Raw genomic sequence first — 23748 nt, 5'->3', positions numbered from 1 at the left:
TAAGTATAATTTTCTTCAGCGCACATAATTTCATCAATTATGTTGTGATTGCTGGTGTAGGGGTCCTCGCACGGGACTCCAAATTATGTAGGGTCCTCGCACGGGCCGCCAAATAACGCAGGGATTTTACTCTCTATGAAACCGGGGCGCCAGTTAAACGTTGTGTAGCAGTATAACTGCAAAAAGTAATCAGTCTCATAAAATTACTATTATCAGAAATATCTAACCACAAATTTAGTATTTTAATTAATAATTAAAATAACCAATATTAATGATTAAACATACCGATAACCTGAAGGTTGGAAGTTCTTCGAAAGACTGCTTTAACTCGGCTCTCATGTCTATGTGATTCCAAAACGGACACCGGGGTTTAATAAGATATATTTATTAAACAAACGTAAAACACAGAACAGATAAACTAACGGGAAGTTAGTAAGGAAATTTAGTTGGGTATGTGTGTGTGCGTGTGTCGCTTGAACAAAGGAAAGGTAAAGTGGGAGTAGCTAGCTTGGGTAAGCTAGAGTTCTGGGTGTGTTAGTTATTGTTACCTGTGAGAAGACTACTTGCGTAGTTTACTCTATATATGCGCAAAAGACGGCAAATCAATTCACGTACATATATAGCTAACAAAATACATTCCAATGATAAGACGGCAAATATGGAAACACAGATTCACAAAAGCAGTTAAGACTAAACTAAACACTGGCTATGCCTGAATGTTTGTTCTCTTACTGAGTCCATACGCATTGGATCCAAAAGACGTGCTGTCCTTGTAGGAGCCGCGATGGTGCTGTGAATGTGTGTCCTGGAGAGATGCGCAGGCTGGGGCGTCTTAGCCGCGCGTTGTCGTCTGGTCCGCTCGGTTGCTGGAAGGATGTTCGTTGGTCCCTTTTCCGGGTGGAAAAGTTTGTTGCTGTTGTTCTTTGGTGAGCTTTGCAAGGGTAAACTGATGTAGTGTTCCGCGTACACCAGTTTCCACTCGCTATAGGCCACGAAGTTACCGCAAGGTAACTGGGTGTGTCCGTAGGCCTGGTAGTGCGCTGTGCAGCATTCAGCCTCTGTCCGAGTATCGGAGCAGATGAGCTGAAGCGAATGGCCAAAACGGGTGCATCGAAGAGAAGAAGCAGAAGAAGCAGAAAAAGCAGAAGAGGCAGAAGAGAGATCCCAAGAACGTGTCTTGCTCTTATACGGGACTGTTTATTGCTCCCGCCATTACGGGATTGGCTGAACCAAGTTAGACGACATTCGTGGTGGACGTCGCAGAATTTTCCTGTGGGAATGTGGAAGTTGTAGTCCCTACACTGGACTCCATATTTATGTTAGTGAAGAAAAAAAGTTTTCATTTTGCGTCATTGCATGTCTGAGGCGACTGTTTAAAGAACACCATCAAGTAGAAAGTCTTTTCTACATCATCATCACCTATTCCACTCATTATATGTATGGAATAATCCACAACTAGGTGGACATTATGCAATTTTAACACACAATGCGGGGGTGAAGAACCACCTGACACAAAGCAGATTGCCTCCGTGGTGTGTGTTAAAACAGCTTAATGACCACCTCGGGGTGGATAATTCCGCTTATATCATGGTCTTTTACCAAAGCTAAAAATATCAGCATGGATCGCCAATATTTTTGGCCAATTCACCCTTAAAATAAAATGTTTTTTTTGCTGGCACTAACTACTTCAGGCTGTTAAGGTGGCTACTGTTTCAACATGTTGTTATGGTTAACTTTGATCAGATCAGCGAAGCTATTCAAATGACGTCATATTGAGATTGAGCTACTAGCAATAAGCTCTCTAATATTTTGGTAGATTGCTAATGTTACCAGCTATTATGTGACGTGCTGAAATGCTTGTTTGGAAACAGAAAATATCAATGAGCTATAATCTTTTGCTTTGTTGGCTATCACCAGCACAAAATTGAGACGCTGGCTAAATTGTGTGATGTTTGTGTAATGTATGGCCCAAGACGATTTCTTCGCCTCTGCATTGTGTGTTACAACTGTGTAATAACCACATTGTCATGGATTTCTTACATGTAATGTGGCTTAAAACTGCTGTTTACAAACAATTCAAGCAAATAATACAATTCATATAATTTCTGGTATCTTTTAGGTTGGGATTCCTCTTTGGTTCACTGCAGAGAGTAGTTATCCATTGTCAGAGTTTCATTATTTGGTAAGTATATCCAACCACACGGATGATGCCAATTGGGGTCAAAAACCCCCTTTAATCCTTGTTGAATAACTCTCTTATTTATAAATATTGGATTTCTTTCTTATTGTTTTTCTTTTTATCTCTTTTATTAAGAAATTAAGCTCTCAAATTAGTCAAACTGACCGACAATAAAACCAGGGTTACATTTGACACCACATTTAGCTAAATTTTGGGACTTTAACAAGGGCCAAATTGTGATGGCTTGACAACTGGATCTCCAAAATGGCAGGACTTGTGGGGTGTTCTCGGTAAGCAGTGGTTAGTACCTACCAAGAGTGGCCCAAGGAAGGACAACTGGTGAACCAGTGACAGGGTCATGGGCGCCCAAGGCTCATTGATGCACTTGGGGAGCAAAGGCTAGCCTGTCTGGTCCGATCCCACAGAAGAGCTACTGTTGCACAAATTGCTGAAAAAAGTGAATGCTGGCTATGATAGAAAAGTGTCAGAGCCCACAGTGCATAGCTACTTACCGTGTATGGGGCTGTGTAGCCGCATTCGTGAGTGCCCATGCTGACCCCTTCCACCGCCGAAAGTGCCTACAGTGCGCATGTGAGCATCAGAACTGGACCATGGAGCAATTTTACATCATATCAAGGCAGCCTGTAGCGTAGTGGTTAAGGTACACACTGGGACCCGCGAGGTTGGAGGTTCGATCCTCGGTGTAGCCCGGTTTAGCCGTTTGGGCCCTTGAGCAAGGCCCTTAACCCTGCATTGCTCCAGGAGAGGATTGTCTCCTGCTTAGTCTAATCAGCTGTACGTCGCTCTGGATAAGAGCATCTGCCAAATGCCATTAATGTAATGTAATGTAATGCATCAGCTGGTGACCACTGTTTCTTTCCAGGTTATGGCCAGGGGCACCATTGTAGCATCCGGAACGGTGACCTCCATGTCCTTCTCCCTGACACCCGAGGACTCCTGGGCCCCTTTGGCCCACCTGGTGATCTACAGCATCCGCTCAGATGGCGAGATCGTCAATGATGCAATATTTCTTCATGTTAACCAGCTTCAGAGGAACGAAGTAATTGCTGTGAATTCTCTAAATAAATGACAAATGGAATCTAGATCTGGATATTTTCCTGGTTTGGATGATCACTGAAAAGAAATATCCACATAATTCCCCCTGAAATTAATTGTTGTTCATCATTACATTATGCGCATTGTAATGTGTTTATACTCCTGTTATTTATTGATTGCTGGACTATATGGCGTCTTTCATGTCAGAATGCAGTATGAGCTTTACAACATTTCCAGAAACAATGCAGGGTAGTAGCCAATGTACTGTGTTTGCAGGTATCTCTGAGCTGGAGTCAGGCCAATGTGAAGCCAGGGGAGGAAGTGTCACTCACAGTGACGGTCTCTGAACCCGAGAGTCTGGTTGGAATTCAGGTCGTGGACAACACAAGAAACTGCCCTGAGCTGTGCAATAGCCTCACTGAAGAAGAGGTGAGAAATCCCATTGGGTCAGATAGAAAAACAGTGGATTGTCCAGAAAAAAAGCCATAATGCCTTTGTACATACCTGGATTAAATCATTTTCTACCTTTAACTTTGAATTCAACCCAGCATTTAATTGTGAGTGAAAGATACGGACAAAGGTTTATGGATCCAGGCCAAAAGAAAACAACGTTGGTCATGATTTTATAACTTTTATACCTTGAGAAGTATCTTAACTGTCAAACATATCTTGGCAAATAAATATACTGTATACGTACATTTAAATGCATAAATATTGGGAATGATGTGTCAAATTGGTTGTTCTTCCTCTCCACTAAAATTAGTATTTTCAAATCAAGCAATACCAATTTATTTCATGTGTATTTTGAAACAGACATTGAACTATACTACAACATTGCTATTCAATGAGTCAAGTCCCTGAATTCCAAATAAGTATTGGGACAAATGTTTCAAATTTTTCTAATTTCAGGGCATGGGTTACTATATCCTCTGTAAGGATTTGTTGAGTCTACTTTATAAGCTAAAAGATACAATACAAGAAGACTGCAGTTGAGGGCCAGATACCTGAGCATGACAGCCAGTTTGTAATGTTTCTGTATCTGTCCTGTGTGTATTTATGTTTATTCTTGTTATTTATTCATTTATCATACATCCTTGGTTATTGTTTTCCATTACAGTTCTCATTTGTCATCCCCTGTTATGTCTGCGTCTGAATGTTTACCAGCCTAGTCACTCCCCTGTCTGCGTGTCCCACTATTCGGGTGTTTACGGTAGTTTCGGGTTTTCAAACATTTCTTCCAAACTCGTGATTCTTACTTCCTGCTTCTTTTGGTAGTTAAATGTTGTAAAGCACTATTCTTACTAACTACTACTAATCTAGATATTGTACAGTACTAATCCGATTAATACACTTACTGTCTGTCTAACTAACTAACAGCCACTTTTATTGGGTAGTTTAGAAGTATTCACGTAACTAATTCACTAACGCAATCTCTTAGTGTTTCTGCACTGTTCTATAACTCCACCTCCCTGTGCTATCCCTGATTACTTGCTTAGGTTCAGTGAAGTGTTCGTACCTGTCCCTGACTATCACTATGTCTTCAATCTATGCAAATGTCTACTCCCTAATCTGGAGCCGTATGTTTTACTTACGTTACGTGCATCCAGTCCGCGTTTTTGTCTCCCTCCTGTTATGATGTTATTACCCTATTATGTTTCCCCACCTGTTGTCTATTTGTTTAGCCCACCTTTTTCCCAGCCCCGCCTAGATTGTCACCTTCCCTCATGTATTTAAACCTCAGTCTCCGTTTCTACCATTGTCAGAACGTTGATCAGTTATAGTGCCGAGTTACCTGTACGCCTATTTCTTGAGATTCCAAAAGACACCACTTTGACTTTGATTTTCGAGCTTGCCTTGCCCTCTTGTTTTGTTTGCCCTTCTGTTTTCCTGGTTTTTGATTATCTGCTTTGTTTTAGTGACTTTGGTTTTTGCCTTCGCCCTTTTGTACTTTCGCCTATTGATTTACTGGATTTTTGACCTTTTTGCCTGTTTTCTCGACCATTCTTTTGCCTTCTGTTTTTGTCTTTGTATTGGATCTCCTGCCTTTCGAATTCGGATGAAATAACTACGTTTTTGGATTACCCACTGGTCTGCGTCTGGGTCCTCAGTGCCGTACATAACACAGTTAAGCTATTGGCATGATGAAAGAAAATAAAAAATCTATTATTGCTATTGCTGAACAGTCAACAGTATGGAATGTCCTAAAGAATGATTTAACTACGGGAGGAATAACACACGATCTGCTGAAGTGATTACACAAGAAAAATCCAAAATTGTCTGTATAAGTCATTGCTGATGATTTCCATACATTGGGAGTGAGAGTATCGCAGAACGATGCATGGTGCAGAATATTCAGAGAGGAAAAATTACCAAGGGGGGTTTCCATCACAGATCTATTACTTTACGTGCTCACCCTTTTAAAGTTGAGCAAATGTTTTATACATGATAACTAACTGTATATGAGAGAGCAATATAATTTGGAAACATTTAATTAATTAGAATGACCAGCCATTCAGGAGACAGGGGCCCTCAAAATTGACCCCAAGTTGATTCTGGTTAATCAAACTCTCATCTATATTAACATGTATAGAATTTTAATCTAATGTCTGTGAGATCAGAAAGTAATTGATTTTGGACAGAATGCCCCACAAAAAAAAAAAGTGTTTTAGAGGGTTCAGTAAGTTGCCAGTCAGTCGCCAGTGACCAGATTCAAACCCCATTGAACATGCTTTTTACTTCCACGAGTCGGAATCTCCAGTAAACATGCAGCAATTGAAAAAAAGCAGCGGTAAAACAAGGCAGAGCATCTGAAAGGATCAAGATCATGAATGAGTCCCAGACTTCATACACTCGTCAAGTGGTATGCAACAAAATACTGACCTTGCCATTAAAGTCAAGTCATTAAATTGTCCCAATACTTATGCTGGCTTCAAACTTAATTGAATGGCATTGTTTTACATTTGCTTTTTTTACTGGATCTGTTATCCTGTTATATAATGAAAAAGTAAAAAGTCATACATATCCTTTTTTCTTTATTGACCAGTCCATTCTGATTATGGTAAAAATTGTAAATGTCCGATGTCGTTTCCCTGTTGTTTAATGTAGTTTCATCAGAAGCAGTATGAATGTACTTGTTGAAACCTGACTGACCAGTTGAAATGTAACCCCTTCTTTTGTTCCACCCTTTCTCAGAAACTCTAACAGTTGTCTTTTTTGGATGTGGGTGTGGGCTATTGCAGGTGCTTGAGGGACTTACTGAGGACAATATGGACGAAGACAGTCTGCCTCTGAAGAGCGGTGACCCCTTCTCCATTTTCACGGTAGCATTGGCATGCTGACAATCAAGCTGATACACTGAAGTGGATATTGCCTGTGTGTCTTCATATTTTGAATGAATGTAACTGCTAGAGTGATTTGTAGCATCCAGAACAGTGATCTCCAAATCACCATGGATTTGTACATGTACATATATTTTACCTGCCATGACAGTAAATATATCATTTTCATACTGTTGATTTTCATTACTTTTCCCCATTCTCAAGACTTGCAACATCATAGTGTTAACAGATGCCAAATTACCTCGGAGTGAGGTCAAAAGGCCTGTTGCTGGTAAGATTAAAATTACTATTACTATTCAGACTTGTGTGTTTTTTTGATAATCTTGTGACATATATGATCATGTTTTGAATAAACCTGTCACTCTGTGTGCTACTGTCATATGGGGTCGCAGAATAGGACCATGAACTATGGAAAGAGAGCTGTAACATTAAACTTAACCAAAACCAGGAAGCCACCGTGGTTTATATTGTGTTTCTGAAATGTGACCTATGGCCCTGAAGTCACATTGGATCCCACCCAAGCGGATTATTTTCTGCTAAAGATAATAAAGCAAGAGTTGGTTTATTGCATTTACCATTGTGACAACATGACATGAAATGGAATCACCTACTAGTTTTTGGTGATCTTTATTACTTTAAAAACTAGCTCACCCACATTCTTTAAAAAAAAAAGTATTTTAAAGATATTTTTTAGGCCTTTTTCAGCTTTATTGGACAGTATATAGTATAGAGAGACAAGAAGAATGGGAGCGAGAGAGAGGGGAAGACATGCGACAAATGTCAGACGGTCAGATTCGAACCACCGACGTCGCGGCTCGCAATGAGCATGCGATCAGTGCTCTACAGGCTGCGCCACCGAGACACCCCAACTCACTCTCATTCTGATGAAAAGCATACGAACATATTCTGTTAAAATAATATCAACATATTTTTGTGCTGTACAAAAAAAAAGTGCTTTTGTCCCATGGTTCTCTCCTTGTCTGGCTTTGCTATGTCCTAATAAAAACAATGGAAAACAAGTGTGTGGGGTATAACCCAGACTCATACATACGTACCCATACATAAGTGGATAAGGTTTGACTTCTGATTGTTGTAACACTACATTCATGACTGGCTCCATATGGTTTTCTTCTTGCCCGGTATGGTGCAGGTGCAGCTCTTGTAATTATAGGAGAAAGGGCCGTGTTTAAATGATATGTGGGGGGGATCTTGGCAGTAATCCCTTTATCTCCATGGCAGAGGAGGAAATGGAGGATGAATCCAAGGGTGTGGATGTGGACTGGGAGCCTGGGGCATGCAGGGACTGGATATGGCTGGAGAAGAACATGAGGTAGAGTGCAGGAAAATGTACATAGAACAATAATCTAGGGAGTAAAATGCTGGTAGAATTCAAAGATTTGTGTTTTGTATACAGTTCACATAACAGATAAACTTTTTTGGGGGCCAGATATCAATTTAGTTTTGGCCATATCTTACCAATTTCCCTGACTTGCCTGTAGCGTGGTGGTTAATGTACATGACTGGGACCCCCGGTGTAGCCACAATAAGATCCACACCGCAGTTGGGCCCTTGAGCAAGGCCCTTAACCCTGCATTGCTGCATTGCTCCAGGGGAGGATTGTCTCCTTCGTCTAAATCAGGGGTGTCCAATCTTATCCAGAAAGGGCCGGTGTGTGCAGGTTGTTGTTTTAGCACTAAGGACTAAGACAGCTGATTCTACTCATCAAGGTCTTGATTAAAGACCACGATTAGTTCATTAGTATAATCAGGTGTGTTACTGCTGGGTTAAAACAAAAACCTGCACCCATGCCGGCCCTTTTAGAATAAGATTGGACACCACTGGTCTAAATGAACTTGTAAGTCACTTTGGATAAAAGCGTCTGCTGAATGCTGAAATGGAAAATGGAAAACAAACTGTGACGTTCAACCTTGGGGTCTTCTCAGATGCAAATCTAACTAATTCAGTTGTGATATGACTGTAATGCGATGTGATGCGATATGACTAATGGTATTTTGTTTCATATTTCACAGCACAACAACAGCAAAACTTTCCTTCAGTGTGCCTGATCACATCACTTCCTGGCATGCCAGTGCCTTTGTAGTGTCAGACAATCTGGGTTTGGGGCTCATGTCTACGCCAGCGAAGGTAGCACTTCCCATCATGTAACCATAAACTGTGCACCATTTGTGTACACTGTTAATATAACATTGTCTTGATTCAATTGATTACATTGTGCAGACATCACAGCAATGAAGAGTGCTTACTGGGTAGTGAATAAAACATTTCTTTCTAAATTTAATTTATTATTTAATCTCCCTAACATGGCATGTTGACCTGCTAATGGAGTATTCAGATCATTGGCAAACTTGACAATTCAGGAAAATGATTGAAAACAGTTCAGTTCAATAATCAGTTTAAGGGGATGTTTTCTACCTCTACAGTTTTAATCTCAGCAGCCACCACTGAAGGAAAGCAGGAGCTGAGCATCTGGTTAATATAGAGAATCTGTGTGGTGTCCTAGCACTAGGGGTAGTAATTCCATAATCTTCCACCAGGGGGCAGTGCAGGCTTATGTAGGTACAACAGTCTGATCCAGGGGGCTGACCTTAAGTGTTTCCACAGCTGACCGTGTCCCAGAAAATGTTTGTGTCTTTGGACCTCCCTCATTACATCATCCGTGGAGAACAGCTGGTCCTGGAGGTCCAACTATGCCACAACTTTGAGAAGGACCTGGAGGTGAGGTGTCATAACCGCAGGCCCACCCCCCACTGCCATGTCTACTGACCTTCCACTGAACTTACGTGATCTTTTTCTGATTCATGGCAAAAATAAATTTGATCCGGTTCACATTGGAACAAGTAATTACGTTCTTATATGCAATGGCTGTACAGCTCAATTGATATTTAAAGCCATGACTGGAAGAGGACAATTGACAAAGGACATAAAAATGGGAAAAACACTGAATATAATTCCCTGGCGCTTTTGTAGTGTGTGGAAATGTGAAATATTAGCCTGATCCATGCTTCTGTCAGGTAACAAGCTACCAAGAGAGGGAGAGAGGGGGAGGGGTTTCATTGGTTCCATTGTTGCTACAATAATGCTGATCAAGAGTTATGGCTCCAAATTCCAATTCCAATGAAACAATGAAATGCATTTGCAGTTATTGTGATCTTAACCTTTTTGCTGTTTTAGTTTTAGTTTTGTTCTGATGATTTAGTAAATAACGTTTGTCCATGTGTGCTTTCTGTGAAATATTGCAACATTATTATGCCAGGCTTTCAAGTTGACTTTAACACACGTGACAGCAGACCACAAAACACGTAATTGTATTATTCTGCACGATCCATTCTAACTGTAGTGTGACTGCAATTCCCAGTCAGTTCTGTTCCCTGTGTGGCCTTTCCCATGAGGTAAGTGATATGTCCGCACTGCCCTTCTTGTGTGACTCTCGCTTCCCCCCCCCCTGCAGGCCTTGGTGTTTGTGGTGGACAGTGATTTGTTTGAATTTGTCTACGCCGACAACCAGTCATCTCAGAACGGCATGCCGAGGAACTTGTTCGTGCGAAGCGGGAATTGCGCCACCGCTCTTTTTCCCATTAGGCCCAAGGACCTCGGCACAATGTCTGTGACAGTGAAGGCTGTGTCCATTTTTGGCTCCGACACAGTTACCAGCACAGTTCTGGTCAAGGTACAATGTGCAATTATGAGATTAATTAAAAATAAAAAACACCCCAAAAGATAAGAGAATGTAAATATATATATAGCACTTTATTAGGGGCACCTGTACACCTACTTAATAATGCGATTATCTAGTCAGCCAATTGTGTGGCAGCAGTGCAATGCCAGAAATCATGCAGATACGGGTCAGTTAATGTTCACATCATGGGTAAAAAATGTGGTCTCAGTGATTGCGATCGTGGCATGACTGTTGGTGCCAGACGGTCTGATGAATCTCGATTTCTTCTGAGGCATGCAGATGGTAGGGTCAGAATATGGCACCAACAGTATGAATGCATGGACCCAACCTGCCTTGTGTCAACAGTCCAGGCTAGTGGCCATTATGTAATGGTGTGGGCAATGTTTTCTTGGCACACTTTGGGCCCATTAATACCAAACAATCATTGCTTGAATTCCACAGCCTATCGAGTATTGCTGCTGGATCTGGAACAGGTGGATCTCTTGCACAGAGTGGGAAACTTTTAATGACATGCACAAATGCAACACTTACAGTTGTTTGAAGTTTAGAAAATATCAGTGGGCAATTGGCAGTGGGAACAAATCTGTGTAAAACACATTGATAGACTGGTACATTTAAACACTTTGGGCCATCACAGAAATAATTAGCATGCTTTTTTGCCTTTCATTTAATTGCGTTACTACAATAATTAAACAGGGTTACAGTGTGTCCTTTGTTACTTCTTTATTGTCCTGCGTTACATCTGATTGCAACAACTGACGAAGATGGGAATCTTAATCCCAGTTCATTCCAAAATCTGTCCCCTTAAAACCTCCTAAAATCCCATAAATTTCCACCCTGAGGGAAGCAACTGAATGTACTATGATCCTGGCCCTACTAAGTACCTGACCCCCAAAGATATCACTCAGTTGGCTGTGCTGTTTACCTATTGCCTTACTGGCCATTTTGACAACATTGCGTAACATGCTTTTGTTTTGCTGTTGATTCTGTTCAGTCTGAGGGCATTGAGGAATCATTCATCAAGTCTTTGTTTCTGGAGCTGGTCCCATTCGCGGATAACCACTCCAAAGATATCACCTTCACCTTTCCCCCAGATGTGGTGCCAGGCAGCCAACGGGCTGAAGTGGCTGCAGTCGGTATGTCCGCGGTTCATTTGGTTCTCCCAGAGATGAGATGAAAGGACGGCCTGTAGCATAGTGGTTAAGGTACATGACTAGGCCCCGCAAGGACGGTGGTTCGATCCCTGGTGTAGCCACAATAAAATCCGCACAGCCGTTGGGCCCTTGAGCAAGGCCCTTAACCCTACATTGCTCCAGGGGAGGATTGTCTCCGATTTAGTCTAAGCAACTGTATGTCACTCTGGATAAGAGTGTCTGCCAAATGCCAATAATGTAATAGATGAATACAAACAATAAGACTTTTCAAATGACAGATGAATACAAACAATAAGACTTTTCAATGACGAGACCATGTACCCACCCCATCTTGGCTTGTATGTTTGCTCAGAGTGTTTACCTCAGTCAGGAGGGGTGGGAATTTTTATGTTTGAAGTACACCCATGGTAAACCATGGCACAAAAAGATAGCCTTCAGACAATATATTTGACATGGGAAGTGGAAATTATATGTTCGGCAGTGTGTGGTCTTAATGTTTTATGGTGAACAGGCCAAGAGCAGCATATCTGTGACACAGATTTGTCACACAAATAGGGCTTTATTAAATTACTTTAAGTAATTTAAACAAAGATGTGGTGATGCAGTATACAGACATATAGGCCAACCGAAATAGGCCTCTCTCTCTCCCTCCTTCCCCTCCCCCCTCCTGCATTGATACATATGTCCATCTTGGACTGTTTTCATTTACTATACTGTGTTGTGTGGGTGTGCACGGTGGGCCATTTGGTGAGCACTCTTTCTGTCTCTTCCATTTTTCCTTGTGAACAGGCAACATCCTGGGGCCCACCCTCTCAGGGCTGGAGTCCCTCATACAGATGCCCTATGGCTGTGGAGAGCAGAACATGATCCATTTTGCCCCAAACATCTACGTCCTGAAGTTCCTTACCGTCACCGGTCAGGTGGAGGACGAGATCTACAACAGAGCCATTTCCTTCATGACAACAGGTCATCTACTAGAATTTTAATTCTAAACAAGTCATCTAGCTCTTAATTGGATCTACTTGAAACCCTCACATAACGTTGTTCAGAGTTCTGTCTGGGAAGCTCCAATTTAAAAAATGCAATCAAAGTTCTTGAAAATACCAAAATCTAAGCAGAAATTTGTGTTTACATGGTTACATCCTTTACAGCTGAGCCACCTACATTTATGCTTACTTTACCACTGTTGCATCGCCTCAGTATTTTTTCTTTGCCCTTTAACCATTTAATAAAATATGCATATCCAAAATGATGTCCCTATGCCCCCACTCAGGTTACCAGAATGAGCTGTCCTACCAAAGGGAGGATGGCTCTTTCAGTGCCTTTGGGGACAATGATGCCTTTGGCAGCACATGGTGTGTACCTGTAACAACTGGAGGTCATCGTGTGGTCGGGGTCACTCATTTCACATCTCGCACTACATTACTATCTCACACTATCTCACTTTATTTCACACTAAGTCACCGGACCCTCATTTCACTTTGTCTCACCCAACATCATGCTATCTCAAGCCAGCTCAAGCTGATTTGAGCTGACACCTCATCTCACACTACATCCCCTTATGTTACCACTATCTCATACTATCTCACATTATTTCACTGCCTCTCTTTCACCCTATCTCTCTTTGTCTCACCCAACATCATGCTATCTCAAGCCAGCTCAAGCTGATTTGAGCCGACACCTCATCTCACACTACATCCCCTTACGTTACCACTATCTCATACTATCTCACATTATTTCACTGCCCCTCTTTCACCCTCTCTCTCTCACATCTCTCTTTGTCTGACACATGTCTTCTCTGGCAGGTTGTCTGCGTTTGTGCTACGGTGCTTCCTCCAGGCGCGACAGTTCATCACGATCGATGCCAACGTTCTCTCCCAAACAGCAGCCTGGTTGGTCAAACAGCAGAGGCCCGACGGGGCCTTCAACGAGCCAGGGAGGGTCATTCACACAGAGCTTCAGGGAGGCCAAGATCACTCCCGTAATATCTCTCTGACCGCGTACGTTCTGATGGCCCTGCTAGAGGACCAGACCAACAAGGTATTCCACAATGGGTGCATTCGTTAATTCACTCTGGAAATCTGCTCTGATGAGCGCGCTCTGAAATCAGTTCATTTTCAAATGGTCAGTTAATCGTGTTAATATTAATGCTGACATTAGCTAACATTAGGTAGCTTTCTGTTGCTAACGTTAGTGATGTTGACAGTAGATACTAGTTGTTCAAATGAACGTTAATTCATCCCATGTGTAAACATGATTATAACCTGTTTTGTTACATGTAGATGTGTTGAATCATAATCAGTACCAATCATGCCGCAACCATCGCATTTTGCAAAGACTTCGTCCGCCATTTTTAGATTGGAATGTTCAGACACTTGAATAAACCGTCTTTTCAGTCAGAGTGTGTGCTCTGAGTGCTCCCAGAGCAAAGTGCTCTGAATTTTCAAACAGGGATACTCTGAGCTCCCCGGGTGTGCACAGGCACTCTAAGAGCGTATTTAGGAACGCACCCAATAACCTACCTCAGGCTGTTGTCATGCAAGGGTTGCCAGAAGCCCAGTTTTTAACTGGAATGTCTGGTTTTTAAATAATTTGCTCTGGTCCGGTTTGTGGTCCCAACCGGACAATATTGAAATTCCCTCTGATCCCTTCTGATTTCCTCTGATGCTATGTATTCCATCTTCTGTTTGTTCTGTTACACTTTTTCCTCCTTGAACTGAAAGGCTTGTTCGAGAAGACCCTCCTCCTTTCATAGGATTTGTTGTGCACTGGCCGGTCATGGCATTATGGCAAGGATGTCATTTGTTTTTTGTGTGTACGAATGCCATCGACAATGACAGACACACCTTTTCATCCCTCTCTATTAGAAATGAATGATTTGTAAATATTCTAACCAATGTGATTTTGTACTTTCTCAGACTGACTTTTGCTATCCTTCACTGTCAGGATTTGTACGCCGACACCGTGACAAACGCGCTGCTCTTCCTGGAGAGCAAGCTCACTGAAGGGATCTCCAGTAACTACAGCCTGTGCCTGGTGTCCTACGCTTTGTCCCTTTCTCTACGTGTCAGTGCACAAACTGCCCTGCATGAGCTTCTGGGAAGAGCAGATATAATAGGTAATAACTGCGCTGCCATTCTGTTCCTGTTTTAATGAAGTCTCACGCAGTAGGGGACATTTGTTAGAATGTGCATCTAGAGAAAATGAACATGCATTTACAGACATATACAGTGCAATTCATAAGTATTTGGACAGTGTTCTTTTTCTATAATTTATTTTATTATTATTAGTTATTTTGGCTCTGTACTTCCTCACATTTGAAACAATCAATGTGAGGTTAAAGAGCAGATGTCACCTTTAATTTGAGGGTGTTTACATCCACATTGGGTGATCCCTGTAGGAATTACATAATTTGATCACTTTACTTCATCATTTTATACATAGTCCTTCTATTGTAGGGAACCAAAAGTAATTTGACAGTTGGCTTCTCGGCTGTTTCAGATTAGAAATCAGTCGTTTCCTTAGTGCAGATATAAGAACCTATAAGCTTTCAGTATTTATTCTTGATTCTAGGCTTTTGATTGCCTTTGGAGTCTGTTATTGTTGTTTCTCAACATGTTTCTCAACAGAATTATAACAATGATAGTGAAGGAAGCCATTATGTTAACTTTTGTTTTTAAGTTAACTCTTGCTCATATTTGGCCTTTTGAATGATCTGATACTCTGGTTTAATATTAAGTTACTTTGAAGGAATAATTACTTCGTTATGAGTACCCCAATATACTATAGTACTTTCTAGGTAGTTTGAACATTCCCCTGTCACTCCCGCATTGAAGTGATCCCATTCCGGCAAAGTTTTGTCCCGCATCTCCTCGTGTTGTTCTTCTCACTATATCCATCCATCCATTATCTTTACCTGCTTATCCTGAACAGGGTCGCAGGGGGGCTGGAGCTTATCCCAGCATACATTGGGCGAAAGGCAGGAATACACCCTGGGCAGATCGCCAGTCCATCGCAGGGCACACACACCATTCACTCACACACTCATACCTATGGGCAATTTAGACTCTCCAATCAGCCTAACCTGCATGTCTTTGGACTGTGGGAGGAAACCGGAGTACCCGGAGGAAACCCACGCAGACACAGGGAGAACATGCAAACTCCACACAGAGAGGCCCCGGCCGATGGGGATTCGAACCCAGGACCTCCTTGCTGTGAGGCGGCAGTGCTACCCACTGCACCATCCGTGCCGCCCTCTTCTCACTATAATCAAATGAAATTATATTAATTAAGTGCATTTCACAAACAATTGTCATAACACGCTTTACAGAATACCCTGGCCTGAACCCCCAAAGATCAAGCCTAGGACAACAGTGGCGAGAAAAATACCCTAATAAAACTCAGGCTAAATAATCAATCAACTATTTAAGTTTACTGTTTTATTTTTATTAATAACATTTGGCGTATTCGGCATTGTTCTCTTTGAAAACATACAAAGGTTATTTCCAAAATACTCAATAACAACAGAAAGTCATAGCCTATTTAAACTATATAATAATATATATTTTTTGTTAGCATCTTTTAATTCTATAATAATACTTCCAAGAAATGCTTAGGACATGACATGCTAGGACATGACATGCTAATTTAGTGAGGCTGGCTGGCATGTAAACTAAGTGCCTGAAGATTTCCTGTTGACATGAATAGGACAGTGATTCACTATTCTTATTGCAAACTCATGTCAAACAAACTTAGTAACATTTTTAAATACTCAAAATATTTAACTCTCTGACTGCATGCTTCAGTTTTCAACACCTGAACTGAGAATTAGAAGGTTCTATCTGTGTTCTGAGAGATTTGATATTGAGCTTCGAAGATTCCAAAGTGAATGGGCTCCAAGCAGATACAATTTTTAAAAAATTTCTTTTTTTCATACTTGTAAACAGTATTTTTGTATAAAACTTCACATACGTATGTATTCAGTGCCCTATAAACAACATAGTTATGACAGTAACTCATTAAAATATATATCAGTTAGAACCTTATAATTGTCAGCTCACAAACACTAAAACTTTGTCCGGTGAATATGTTAGCCTCTACTTTGAGGGCACTTCTCAAAGGCCCTTCTGAAAGGCTTTTGAGACCAGGCAGCTGTCTGGTTCCCTGAGACTCAATCAGAGGGATATTGACTCCTCAGACGGCGTGGTGTTCTGGAGTTTGCCAGGCGGGGGGCTCAAGGATTCCTGGCAACCGCGATCGGCCTACATAGAGATGGTGGCCTATGCGCTGCTGTCCCTTCATACCCAGGCCAAGGTGGTGGAGGGCATCCCCCTCATGAAGTGGCTCAGTGAGCAGAGGAACCAGCTGGGAGGGTATGGCTCCACACAGGTACTGTTCCTGGCCAAAGGCTTGCTAGTGAAGTCCAAAATACCTTCCCCCAAAACAAAAATGGTTCCCACTATTTATCGCCATTTCCCTGCCGACAACTGGCCGCTAGACTAGGGCATGTGATTTTTGGATATTAGGTGAAGACAAAAATAACTGAAAGGGAAGTTTTTGGGAAATTCATTTTTTGCCTATCTTACCCATAATGTACTCAGGAAAACTCACATATTTGTATATTTTAATTGATATGCTAAATCTATTAGGGTTTTGCTTCATGTGCATACAGCAATGTTCACTAACCTATCAAACAGAGAGCATGTTAAATCTCCCCTAATAAAGAGGAGATATACCGAAACCCCCCTAGTACATAGAAGCATATCCAAGCAACAGGTGGAAGCTGGGGTAATGGAGGGTGAGCAACAAAACATTTGTTAGCATAGCAATTGTTTCAGCTGCTGTGCAATGAGGACAAGCACTGAGCAGCATAGGAGAGGTCTGACTAATGGCGCTCCATTAGTGACATATGCAATTCCCTGGTTATGGGTATGCACTTTGTTGTACGTCGCTCTGGATAAGAGCGTCTGCCAAATGCCATTAATGTAATGTAATGTAATGCAATGGCCACCTTGCTCATTTAGACAATACAGTAAGATCAATACCAATTTCATAGTGCTAAGCCAGTTAGCATGCAGCCTGTAGATGTTGTATATATTTGTACTGGAGTCACAGGGACTAAATTGCTGTTGAATGTGTTGCCTAACTATGGGTAAGATACTGCAGCCAAAAAGCCCTAGAGGAAATGTAACTGACACTCTTGTTGTTGTGGCATTGATGCGGATCTCCCCTTTGGTGAATGTCTACACCCTTTTGACTTATCTGCCCCCCCCCCCCCCCCCCTCCCCCATTCATACAGGACACTGTAATAGCACTGCAAGCCCTGTCCCAATATGCACACTTCAGCGGGTCAGATGCCATTGACCTGAGGATTACAGTCAGCACCAAGGACTCTTACACTCTGGCCATGTTCAACATCAATTCTGAAAACACTCTGCTGCTGCAGACCCAAGAGGTGATACTATACAATGCTACATATAATATACCATCAATTCACGCAATACAATACTATATACACTCACTTAGCACCTTATTAGGAGCCTACGTCATTACACCTACTTATTCATGTGATTATCTAATCAGCCAATTGTGTGGCAGCAGTGCAATGCATACAGTGATCTAGAGCTTGCACAGAATGGTGCAAAAAACAAAAAAAAATACAGTGAGCAGCAGTTCTATAGACACAAACGCCTTGTTAATGAGACACGTCAAAGGAGAATTGCCAGACTGGTAAATGCTGACAGGAAGGTGACAGTAGCACAAAAAAACCACACATTACAACAGACCAAGGGGCTAGTATTGAGTATTGTACGGTTTGAATACCTGACACGAAGGTAGTAAATTGCCTGAGGCAAAGCCAACAAAAGCATAATTGTAATCAAAAGATGAGTTTCAAAATAGATCATTCTATTGCAATGGAAACATTAGGAGTCCTGCAAATATCCCAAACCCTATACCACTTAGCAATAAACCCATCTTTCTAGTCCCTCTTTCCACCGTGTTAGATAGCAAGCTAGCTTTTTGCTTGGTTCACCATCACTCACATACCTAATATTAACCCTATGCCTGCTGCCACCTTGAGTCTTTGACGTCCCAAATTATTGTTCCTATTTCTATGATAATATAAACTGCAACATAATAATCCGCTAGCGAGAACAGTGGTTTAGATGATTATCAGCATCTAATTTGCAAAACAGGGCAATACATTAAAAAGATTCAGTGCTTTTAGTGTATCTTTCATGTACACTCATGTACATTCTCTGCAATAAATTTGTTATGTCTCAAATTTCTGAATGGTACAAGCCTCTTCTTTAATTTAAGTCTACAATCATGTGTGTGCAGTAAATAGTTTTTGAGACATTGACACTTTTATAGAACTTGTACAAAATAGGTAGAAATTGCCCACTTGGGGTCAAAGTGGAACGGTTAAAGTTCTGTTTGGTTTTTAGGTGGTCTCACTGATTGTTTGTTATCGTGGATAGCTAACTGGCCAGTGATGAAATTATGTATTCAAAGCTGAGACTAAACTATAAACATTATCAAGGTACATGATAATTGTACCAACTTCCACGAATGAAAATATGGAATTTGTAGGCTATACGAGATGTCAAGTCGAGATGGGCATTCTCAAAGATACATAAGAAAAAAACAGGTCCTTTAAGAATATGGAATTTTATTTACTTTCCAATTATGCAACTAAGTCACACTATAACTAGCCTAGCTACTCTACAGTAGTTCATGGACATCGAGCTGACAATGCTTGAGCAGGCAGTGGCTGAATGCATCCCTTATGTGACTTGCTAGCATTTTTGCTATATCAAGTCAATTGTTTGATTTATTTTAGAATGAATTTATAACTGTGATTAAGATTTGCTACTTAATAGCTGGGCACACCTCCCAGCCAATTAGATTTCAGTATTCAGCCAAGCCATTGTATATAAATACACAATACACAATACACATTACAATATGACACAATAAAATATCATACTATATACAGTATTCTGTAAGAATGCAACAATTAAATATGGTGCAGCTGTGCCTACAAGATAGTACAATACAAATACTGTACTAAAAACAGTGCAATGCAATTCAATACAATGCAACACATCACAATCCTATACAATGTAAACACAAACACTGCAATGCAATACAATGACCTTGTCAATCGCAACATTTTATTCTTGAAGGAGAAAGAACAAGCACACTAGCGGTTTAAAACATTTCAGCTCATACCATGTCTTATCACCCAGTGCTTATCGTTCCACATTCAGTCAGCTTTAACATCCATCATTCAGTTACTCTATAAGTTATCCTTATATAACAAAGGATATAAGTATGTGCCAGTGATGTTCACTGGCACATATTTTGTATTGGCACAAAATCATAACAATATTTCCTATTCTACAGATTGAAACTGGGAATGATATACACCTAACTGTTGCTCTGGAAGGAAGAGGATTTGCTCTATTTCAGGTACTGCTGATGTCACAGCATGCGTAATGTGGAGTGCAAATTGACAATTGTATCCTGTCCAATATAAGGCCTCAATAATTTATAAAGCCAAATTATTTGGGCAAAGGCATTATGTTGACATGTTACTGTGTCATTGTGCAGAAGAACTCTTTGTATCATAATGTTTTTTTATTTTTAGTTATACCATTTTGTGAATATTTCACCCTGTGGCCTAAACATGTCTAAGGACTTTTCTTGTTGGTACTTGGTACAAATGCCAATAATGTAATGTAATGCAAAAATAACATCCTATGCATTGGGATTGGGTCATATGTAAAAATGACGGACAGGCCTGCTCATGCATAGCTTAATTATTCAAGCAAGCAATCTCACTTTGAGGTTTACATTTCAGTAACCAAGAAAGTTCAATTTACTGATATTACACAAGCAACAGTGCTTAGGGTGATGTAGGCATGGTACTTTACGGGCAAATATATACTGTAATCAACAAAGGACAATAGTGAATTGTCGGAATTGGAGGAGACACAAATACCAGGATCATTGTCCTTGCTCATTAATTTGAATCGGGGGCAAGACAGGTGAACAACTACAGATTAATTTCCCCCGCACTGCTTTCCATTGTGGGGCCTGTAGCGTAGTGGTTAAGGTACGTGACTCAGACCCACAGGTTTGGGGGTTTGATCCCCGGTGTAGCCACTATAAGATCCACACAGCTGTTGGGCCCTTGAACAAGGCCCTTAATGCTGCATTGCTCCAGGGGAGGACTGTCTCCTGCTTAGTCTAATCAACTGTAAATCGCTGTAGATAAGAGTGTCTGCCGTATGCCATTAATGTAATGTACTGTATCCTGGAAAACAGTTGAACGTCTTTTACAACTTGGACGGCCGCAAGGTGTCACAGCCTCGCAGTGGCCATGAGGATGCCGAGGCATTCGATTTGGACATTGATGTCGTAGAGGAGGACCTGGACCACATCTCCCTGACCATATGCACTCAGTGAGCATGACAACTACCATTTATCGCACTCTAATGCTACCTGTCAGTTTGTCACCTTTTGGCCTATACTGCAGTGGAGCGCTACTTAACTCCACGTCTTGCAGACCGCAGTGTCTGCAGCTATTTGCCTCTCCCGTGCGCTACACACAAGTTGAGTAGTGCTGCTGTCGTGTCTAATTCACATTACTTTTAACCTAAACAGTGTATGTATAATAATAATAATAATAATAAATGCATCCCTTCCTGGGTTTGTGAACGGTAGAATCGGAAGGTTCCAGAACATTTTGAACATTTATTTTTCCCTCTCCCCCAGACTGCGGGATGGCCTGCATATTATTCAGACGGGCATGGCACTGGTGGAAGTGAGCATGCTCAGTGGGTTCACGGCAGTTGAAGGTGGGATCCAAATTAATGATATTGTGAGGAAAGTGGAAACGCCCCCCGGTAAAGTGGTTCTTTACCTGGATTCGGTGAGTTGACTGGGATGTAAATGGTAAATGGTAAATGGCAGGCATTTATATAGCGCCTTTATCCAAAGCGCTGTACAATTGATGCTTCTCCATTAACCCATTCATACACACACTCACACACCGACGGCGATTGGCTGCCATGCAAGGCCCCGACCAGCTCGTCAGGAGCATTTTGGGGTTAGGTGTCTTGCTCAGGGACACTTCGACACAGCCCAGGCGGGGGATCGAACCGGCAACCCTCCGACTGCCAGACGACTGCTCTTACTGCCTGAGCCATGTCGCCCCCTGGATGTACAGTTACTACGCTCTTGCCAATTGACAGCACACCCCTGCTATATACTCATAAGACTATTCATCTACCCCAGTTATCAAGGTTAAAATAGACTGGAAGCACTTAAAGTGGCAATCTATGATTTCCTTGGTTTTGGTGCCAGCTACCCTAGGTGACTGGCAGTCATGACTCTACAATTAAATTCCCATAAGTCCCTGCGACATACAGCCTTCTCACTCCTTCTCTTCTTCTTATTGTTGGTGTGGTTTCCTTTTTTCAGTCACTTTACTACCTGTACTTTCATGCATTGTTGTAAAGTTGCTGCAAACAAAAGACAACTGTGTTTAAAATCCTCAATGTTTATGTGTGTATGCTACTCAAACTCTCTTGCATTACTGCTGCTAGGAGAAGCCACACAAACTACACATCTCCAGACTAGCAATACTTGTTTCTTCCGGTGGTTTCCCTGTGTACATTTCCACACAGAAGAAGGGAGTGGCGGGCCCTCCTTTAACTTACAATTTTAATATATAGAAATGAAATTAAACAATGTACTTCTTCTCAATGGTCATTACTAGAGAACTGCCTGTGGGAATATGTGTTAAATATGGCATTGTTCATCTGAAAAAATTATACATCACTTTAAGTGCTGTGTGTTTGATGACTTTTACCTGTATGCTTAATTCTCTTATTTTGTCTGTATTCTTCTGCAGCTAACCACAGCGCGTGTGTGCTTTAACATCCCAGCAGTGAGGGACTTTAAAGTGGCAAAGGTTCAAAATGGCAGTGTCGTCATCTGTGACTACTATGAGCCCCGTAAGCAGCTCACTTTCACAACATAGGCATTGCAATAGAAGGGGGAACAAAAAAAATATTTCAATCACCATTCTAATCCCTAATATCTTACATTGCACTTTTTGAGTCGAAGCAGGTTATTAGCAGGTATTTCCCAGACACAAAGAGGCCTGGTGCCTGTCCAAATCCACAAATCCTCTTGTTAACTGGATTGTTGGAATGTGGACACAGGGTGCTGGACAAGCCCATACAGTTGACTTTAATATTTATTTGAAATTTAATACTTTAAAGGGGAACCTACTGTATGTCCAATGACAATTCTTTCCGCAGTCTGGGCTGTGTAAAAAAATCCATCTTTATATTACCCCACCCTCATTAAAGCCATGACTCAACAACAGAAGTGTTGACCTCTCATACACTCAATGACTAGACAGCTCCCTTCAATGTGACTGCAGTACCCTTACTCTGCCATTAGATGGAAACGCGCTAATGAGAGAATATAGCAAGTGGGCTGCAGCTACCATATTCAGTAGTCCCGCACTACTCAACTACTTGTCCTGCGGGCCGCAGTGTCTGCAGGTATTCGCTCCGAGTATGCGCTACACCACCCAATTTCACTAACTATTTTCTCTGATTGGTTCAGATAATAAGCTAATTAGTAAAATCAGGTGGTGTAGCGCATGGTTGAAGCAAATGCCTGCAGACACTGTGGCCCGCAGGATGTAGAGTTCAGTCGCGCTGCAGTAGCGCCTGTTACAACCCTGGTTTTTGTGGTGTTCCCCTTTCAAAATAAAACGTATCCCTCTGTGTCTGTTCACCCAGAAAACACTCTTCACTATTTCTTTCCCCCCCAGGGAGGAAGGTAGAGAGGGAGTACAATTCAGAAATGATGCGTCACACGTCCATCTGCGCATTCTGCGGGGAAGACTGCAGCAAGTGCAGGGACGTGGGGTCTGGCGGCGTCTCTGTCTCCCGCCTGCTGCGAGACAACATCTGCAGCCTCGCATGGGCGCTGCTCATCCTGGCTGCTGTCGGGCGCTGACGGAAAGCAGCGGCCATATCCAGTGCCCCGCTGGATATATTAAGCCATGCTTAATATTTTACCTGTCACAGATCAAAGTAGTATGTCTTTCATGTACTGAGTAGTGTTTTACTATAGATTTATAGATAGTTTTTCTTGATAATGCACTGGGAGAAATGTGGTGTAATTTTTCTACAGTGGCTTCAGAAAGTATTCAGACCCCCTTTACTTTTGGCACGCTTTATTGTGTCGTCTATTTACTTTTAAGTTGATAACATTATCATTTTTGCCTGTCAA

General features: G+C 41.6%; 1 protein-coding gene across 1 annotated transcript in view; it reads left to right on the top strand.

Moving 5' to 3' along the window:
• LOC133122809 (CD109 antigen-like) overlaps nt 1-23472 on the top strand; it is a 45448-nt gene extending 21976 nt beyond the window's left edge. Inside the window, exons 15-35 of the mRNA XM_061233042.1 lie at nt 2120-2182; nt 3063-3239; nt 3512-3664; nt 6475-6555; nt 6778-6844; nt 7813-7903; nt 8604-8718; nt 9196-9309; nt 10043-10261; nt 11265-11406; nt 12214-12390; nt 12698-12779; nt 13230-13464; nt 14371-14542; nt 16622-16812; nt 17723-17878; nt 19834-19899; nt 20758-20894; nt 21208-21364; nt 22349-22451; nt 23285-23472. Of these exons, the coding sequence (XP_061089026.1) occupies nt 2120-2182; nt 3063-3239; nt 3512-3664; nt 6475-6555; nt 6778-6844; nt 7813-7903; nt 8604-8718; nt 9196-9309; nt 10043-10261; nt 11265-11406; nt 12214-12390; nt 12698-12779; nt 13230-13464; nt 14371-14542; nt 16622-16812; nt 17723-17878; nt 19834-19899; nt 20758-20894; nt 21208-21364; nt 22349-22451; nt 23285-23472 (2886 nt within the window). The remainder of the gene's footprint in view (nt 1-2119; nt 2183-3062; nt 3240-3511; nt 3665-6474; nt 6556-6777; nt 6845-7812; nt 7904-8603; nt 8719-9195; nt 9310-10042; nt 10262-11264; nt 11407-12213; nt 12391-12697; nt 12780-13229; nt 13465-14370; nt 14543-16621; nt 16813-17722; nt 17879-19833; nt 19900-20757; nt 20895-21207; nt 21365-22348; nt 22452-23284) is intronic.
• The last annotated feature ends 276 nt before the right edge of the window (nt 23473-23748 follow it).

The sequence above is a fragment of the Conger conger genome, chromosome 1 (assembly GCF_963514075.1).
Source record: "Conger conger chromosome 1, fConCon1.1, whole genome shotgun sequence".
Taxonomy (NCBI): domain Eukaryota; kingdom Metazoa; phylum Chordata; class Actinopteri; order Anguilliformes; family Congridae; genus Conger; species Conger conger.
Note: the sequence above shows the minus strand (reverse complement) of the source record. Positions and strands in the feature narration are given on the sequence as shown.